This window comes from Neodiprion pinetum, chromosome 3, assembly GCF_021155775.2.
Source record: "Neodiprion pinetum isolate iyNeoPine1 chromosome 3, iyNeoPine1.2, whole genome shotgun sequence".
Classification (NCBI taxonomy): Eukaryota; Metazoa; Arthropoda; class Insecta; order Hymenoptera; family Diprionidae; genus Neodiprion; species Neodiprion pinetum.
In genome coordinates this window covers 38003967-38010514 of record NC_060234.1, presented here as the reverse complement: position 1 = coordinate 38010514, position 6548 = coordinate 38003967, and the positions used below count along the sequence as shown (strand labels likewise).

Below are 6548 nucleotides of genomic sequence, written 5' to 3'. Positions count from 1 at the left end.
ATACATAGTATTAAAGTTCGATACCAAAGTTCGGATGTTCAGAAAGTGACGTCACCCAAAATTTTTTTTCCCTTGACGTCATTGATCTATAGTAATCAGCTAGCCGAATTCCTCAGTCTGGAAACAATCGCGCAGTAGAGCGGACGGATCAGAATCGCGCTCCGCAGATTTCGAGTACCGAGTTCTCTTATCTCCTGGATCCTGCGCTCCGGGTCCGCTTTCTGGTGCAATTCGAGTTCCAGGACAACCGCTCCGTAGTTTCTATGCTCCAGGTCGGCTACCTGGTGAAACTCGACTTCAGGGACAAGCGCTCCTTAGTTCTGGCTATCCAGGTTCTTGACCTGGTAAGTTTTGACCAAGCGCCGCGTAGTTTCTGCGCACCAGGTCCGCTACCTGGTGAAACTCGACTTCCAGGACAAGCGCTCCGTAGTTCTGGCTGTCCAGGTCCTTGACCTGATGACTTTTGACCTTCCGGACAAATTTTCAAGTTTACAAGTTTGATTATTGAAAACGTCATGTTTTGTACTATCAAACCAATATGCATGCTTCAGATAACATTTGGAAACGGAAAAAAAACTGAACGAAACTGAATGTGATTTAACGTTTTCTTATGAGTTTTTTAGTTCATCGATGATAAAAATATATTTCAGTTCAAAGTAATTTTAGTTTTTACATTTCAGACAAAAATTACACAGTTCATCTTTCCTGCCAATTCGAGATTCCAGCGGCGAGGCGCTTCAATGGCCAGCCAATATGCCATTTTGCGACAATTGATAGTAAGTAAATTTTTTTTGTATCGTCCAAATGTGAGTTAAAATACGCTCAAAATTTTAAAAAGCTTCTTTAGTTATCTCTCTAGAAAAAAAAAAAAAAATAACCAACAATCACCGTTTCGCTTAAAAATTATCGTATTTGATTAATTCAAAAAAAAGTAGTCTTACGTACTCTGTACCGACTCAATCTCAAGCTTTCATACCGACACTACTTTGGCTGCTACGAATGTCAGTGCAAGCTCGTTAGGTAGAGGCGATAGAGCAGAAACCTCCTACGCTCCCAGGCCCACCTGGGCCCGCTTGCCTGCCGAAAACTGATACACGAAAATGTACCCAGGGGTAACTTGTCTTTATGGTCTTCAGTTAACGTCGGAGGTAAATAAGGCTGTGACTATGTGGAGATTTTTGCTTTTTAAAATGTGCGCCAGATGACCTCGAAAACAATTGGTTGGAAATCCACGAGGGCCGTCATATGATCGTGAAACGCGATTGGTTCTTAGAGATGGCTCCGTAGGAACGCAGGAACACGTCTCATCTTCTTACGTTATGGCGATCACGGATGAGCGTAGCGTTTATGTAGAGTTAGAGGTTCTGCTGTCATCTTCATGCTTTTCACCACTTTTACCGGTTTCGTGATACCATATCTCTCCCTCCCGCAGTCGGGTCTCGTAGTTGCGTAGCCTCTGCCCTCTGCTCACTGCTGAAACGGACATTAGTAAACCAACATGGCGTTGAACACCGATATTTACGATGATCTTTACCTGTGAGTTTAAATCTGTCTTTCAGCGTTTTAAAATTACGAAGTAAATTATAGTAAAGTGAAAGTATAAAATCGATAAGTCCTGAGTCTACAACGTATGGGATTACTAATTTACCTCTCCTTTTGCCTAACGCGACTCTCATTAGCGGCACTAGGTTATGCCATATCATTCTGTTTAATTTATAATTACTTACTTGTATTAGCCGATACCATACATCATTCATTTTATTTTTAATTCATATGTGGTTTTCGTTTTATTTTTCTTCCAGATACGCAACGCCAGAAAAATTTTATGTCGAACCAGTTGGAACCAAGGAATTATTGGTAGTCGATCGAGTTACCCAGCAAATTTATACCCAAGGTAAGGCAATGGTGATATTGCATCCTAGATCACGTTGAATAAAAAATCAAATTAATGTATTTTGTTATTTTTTGATTCAAATTCTAAGCAGGTACAGCAAGTCAGATTCCTCCTACTGCCAGTCGTCGTAGAATATGGGGAATTGTGGGCACAATACGCCTATTGGCCTGTCGCTACCTGATAGTTATCACAGATGCGGAACGTGTGGGTACTATAGCGGGACACCAGGTTTACAAACTTGGGTCTACGGAAATTATACCATACATGCGATCATTGCTTCATTTGAACGAAAAGCAAATAAGCAACAATACCACTTATCTGGAAATGATCAAGTCTGTATTGAACACACCACATTTTTACTTCAGCTATACCTACGACTTGAGTCACACTATGCAAAGGCTGCATAATACTACGCCTGAATTTTTACAGGTTTGTCCTATTGTACAAAATCTCAATATACTGACAAAAAACTTTCAAAATGCTTATGAGCAAAGAATTGAGAATTGTTTGGCTGCTTAATTCTAGATGCCGATACACGAGCGAGCAGATCTAAGATTTGTTTGGAATGCGTATCTACTACAAGAACTAACTTCTAGGCCTGAGCAGCACAGATTCTGTCTGCCCATTATACATGGCTGTATCCTTTTTGACAAGTATTCCTTTTTTTTTTTCAGGAAAGCATCATTACCGTGAAATGTTCAATTCAGTATAATTTTTTTTCTAACAATACCGAATGCTATCACGTCAATCGTATTTAATTGGTTCGTGCCAACTTGAACTATTCATTGTTCATGCAACATCGGTATAAAATAGTGTGGCAATTATTCTTAGCAGTATATTACTCTCAATAATTATTTTCCTTAGCGGTGTGTTTATAGTTTTGTCACTAAGTACAGTAATTGTAAATGGTATTGCATTTAACTGGGGAATAATATCCCGTCGAGGAGTACATCGCGCAGGAACAAGATTGTTTTCTCGTGGGATAGACGCCAATGGAAACGTATCTAATTACGTAGAGACGGAACAGTTGGTAGAAGTGAACGGAGACCGTAGTTCGTTTGTTCAGACCAGAGGATCAATTCCGCTCTTTTGGCAACAGGCTCCAAACCTAAAATATAAGCCCAAGCCGGTGTTAAATAATCAGGAAGACCACCACACTGCTTGCGCACGCCATTTCGAAACACAAATATTTCATTATGGGAAACAGATATTAGTAAATTTGGTGAGTCAAACAAAAAAAATCTCCAATTTTTGAATTTATACCAACTTCTCTTACATGACTTTTAGATTGATCACAGAGGAGCGGAAGATGTACTTGAAAAAGCCTACTGTGATATTGTCAATAGAATTGGCAATCAAAATGTCCGTTACGAATCGTTCGACTTTCACGCGGAATGCCGAAAAATGCGATGGGACAGATTGAACATTCTAATGGACAGATTGGCCCACGATCAAGAGCAAATGGGCTCCTTTACACTTTCCAGAGATGGAGCGTTACTCTCTGCACAGGATGGAGTATTCAGAACAAACTGCATCGATTGTTTGGATAGAACAAATGTTGTACAAAGTATGCTGGCTAGAAGAGCGCTTAGTGACGCATTGAGAAGATTGGGAATACTGCAGCGAGTTGAAGACCATTCGTCGCTAGAATACTTGTTTAAACAGGTAATATTGTTATTCATTTGGAGATAAACAATTCGCTCTTCCCATAACCAGCCTCATAACTGAGATTAGAATTTATCTTTTTTACATATTTTTAGGTTTGGGCAGATAACGCGGACGTAATAAGCATAGAATATTCAGGTACTGGTGCTTTGAAAACTGATTTTACACGTACTGGAAAACGGACTAAACTTGGAGCCATACGAGACGGTGTTAATTCCTTGACCAGATATTACAAAAACAATTTCACCGATGGATACAGACAAGTAAATTTTTTATCGATCAGACATTAGAAATGACCAAGAATACGTAGTACTTGATTAAACTGTCGTGGAATTTAATGCATCTTGCGTTCTTCGTTCACAGGATTCCATAGAGCTTTTCCTGGGACGTTATATTGTGCAAGACGGTGAATGCCTTACGGTGAAATGTCCGTTGGACGCCGAACGTAATTGGCGATACGCTACGTTCCCCTTAGTTTTATTGGTCGCGTCGTCGATGCTCGTCGCTCACGCGATTCTCCCGTCCAGATACACTACAGAAGTATTACTTTACATGCTGTTCTGGGGTGCAATGGTTGGTGGAACGTTTGCGACAGTTATACACCATGGAAAGCAGTATGTTGACAAGCCGAAACTTTTATAGTCAACACGATATACTGAAAGGTGACGGGAAACCATAGAATTGTGATAAGCGTATTTTTTTTTTCTATCAGTTCTGGCGCTGGTGTCAGATAACTACATGTAACATTTATTTACGCCTACAGGGTTTTTACAAAATTATACAACCGTTACTAAAAATAGACAATTTATCTCACAAAGATATAGCTATTAGCCATTGTAATGCAAATCTAATGAAAATCCACCGATAGCCATAAATATAGGTATTTCAATTCGATGGTGAGACGTGCATTTCGACTTCAAGAAATTCTGAGAGTACTGACTTCACCTCAATGTCAGTTGAAAGTTATATTTCCTCTCAAAATTTTCTCAGTTTCATCACTCCTTCCATGTTTCTATTCTTAAATCTAACAGGGTCGAATAATTGACCACTACTGCATTTCTCGTCGAAAAATAACGTGTCTATGATCAGCTTAGCAGAAAATTCACCTATTAGCTTTAAATCTCGTTGTTAATTTACAATTCTACGAAGTTTATACAACATTTTAAGTAGAACATACTTAAAATTTTAATCCAGCTAGACCGCTGTAGAGTTGATGTAATTTTAGTCAATTATGAAAAAAAAAAAAATTACGTATATATAATGTATATGTATATCACTGGATATTTAAATTTATGAAAATATTTTCTTCCGGTAAAAAATTATGCTATATTATCTAACCATGTAATCTAATTTCGTATTGGCGTCTCAGAATTTTCTCGACGTGCTCAAGATTTAAAAGAAAAATTCTTATGTAATGGTGGACAAGGAAATATGAAATTATCGACTATCACTGGCTACCAAAGCAGTAAAATACCTATGATCTTGCAGGGTATTCGCGTCGTAAGTACAAACGTCTGGGTATCATGATTGATTGCCCAAATATCAGTAGAGAGCGATGCTGCATGGAGCAATCGTATTTTCCTTGGAACTACTGCTATTGTAGCTATTGTTTGCTAATTATCGATAAGTAGGCGGGATAATGTCGACTTACGACACGTAGGAAAAAGGAATTATGAGATCGGAATTAGGCAAGCGTAAATGAGAAAGTAGGAACAACAGCAAATTTTAAACTTACACTATCGGCAAATTTTTATTCGACAGTAATTATATTGATTTTCGACGGATCGTGTCTTGTAAGTAATGTAACTATATATATATGAAATATCTAAAAATACAATCAAGTTAATAACGGATAATTTTATCTATCCATTCATTTCGCTGATGAATTAAGCGGACGTTAATTACTTCCGACTATAAAACTGATAGAACAACATAACAGAATCTATCATTGCCCTGATTTAATCCGGTAACATTAACGATGACTGAATTATCCTTCAGATGACATAAAATTAAAACATGGTATTCAATTATCGCACTTCTATTTCTTCTTCAAATAATGTCAGGCGATATATGAGACTGACGTACGCGACCGCAACAATTTGCTAACTCATCTATCGGGTAGAATTTAGATTTAGGTAGAACAATACGGTGTCAATATGGGCGCGTAACGACAGCTTAATCAAAGTTGAGTATTTGCTGTCGGATTTTGTACTCATTGGCGGCCGTGTAATAGTTTTATTAACGCGTTTCAGCATGAGATAGAACATCGGTTATTTATCCAACCGTCCAACCGGCTGTAGCTGTACGTATTAACAAAGTTTACCACGAGTACCTTGTAAATTTATTATTAGTATTTTTATCATCGTCATCATCGATAATATCACCAATATATATCTTAAATCTTACATAACCATAGAATCAGCGTTAGAATCACATACGCGTGTAACGTAATATAGGAAATTCTGCTGAATGAAGTTATTTCAACATCAAAGATTCCCTTTAGCGTCGAATTTTCCGATGTTTTCCCCGCGCTAGCTTTTCCATGTTTCATGCACAATTAATGTTGTATTAACTGTTCAACGTACTAGATATAACGTATTTATAGAGGATAAACGGGATTCGCGAACTTGATCGGATTTTGGTGAGTTAATAATAGACAATACAGCATCGGCATTATGAATGTTGAATTTCCGCTGATTATAAGTCAACAGTCATATGGATACGCGAAAGTTCAAATAGCTGATCACAAGCCTAATTAAAATATGTTCCTGTCTGAATCCGAACAAAAAATAAATTTCAGTCTCGAGAGAGCAAAGGCGTAAAATTCCCCGCGAAAAAGCTCCTGCGTTCCAAGTGGAAATACTTTTTTATTTGCTCTTCATATTTTGCGGATATCAAATTCTCCACTAAACAAGAATAGTAATACCTCGGGGTAACTTAATACTACACTTAAAAAAACAGGATTAATTAAAACTCTAAGGATTGAGCG

The 6548-nt window shown here is 38.0% G+C and overlaps 1 protein-coding gene across 2 annotated transcripts; it reads left to right on the top strand.

Moving 5' to 3' along the window:
* Positions 1-1395: 1395 nt before the first annotated feature.
* Positions 1396-5415, top strand: Sac1 (Sac1 phosphatase). 2 transcript variants are annotated; one of them, XM_046618483.2, is made up of 8 exons: positions 1396-1536; positions 1803-1894; positions 1986-2323; positions 2420-2531; positions 2773-3116; positions 3182-3559; positions 3655-3822; positions 3923-5415. In XM_046618483.2, exons 1-8 carry the CDS (start codon positions 1499-1501, stop codon positions 4199-4201), a joined length of 1749 nt encoding a protein of 582 aa, XP_046474439.1. In that variant the 5' UTR covers positions 1396-1498; the 3' UTR covers positions 4202-5415. The 2 variants fall into 2 exon arrangements, with proteins under 2 accessions (XP_046474439.1, XP_046474438.1); XM_046618482.2 differs by having other exon boundaries at positions 1983-2323.
* Positions 5416-6548: the final 1133 nt, after the last annotated feature.

Excerpts from the sequence above, each read along its gene's own strand:
- Sac1 (XM_046618482.2), top strand. The coding sequence starts at position 1,499 with ATGGCGTTGAACACCGATATTTACGATGATCTTTACCT. Across the intron at positions 3,560-3,654 it reads TAGAATACTTGTTTAAACAG|GTTTGGGCAGATAACGCGGA; the intron begins GTAATATTGTTA and ends ACATATTTTTAG. Across the intron at positions 3,823-3,922 it reads TCACCGATGGATACAGACAA|GATTCCATAGAGCTTTTCCT; the intron begins GTAAATTTTTTA and ends CTTCGTTCACAG.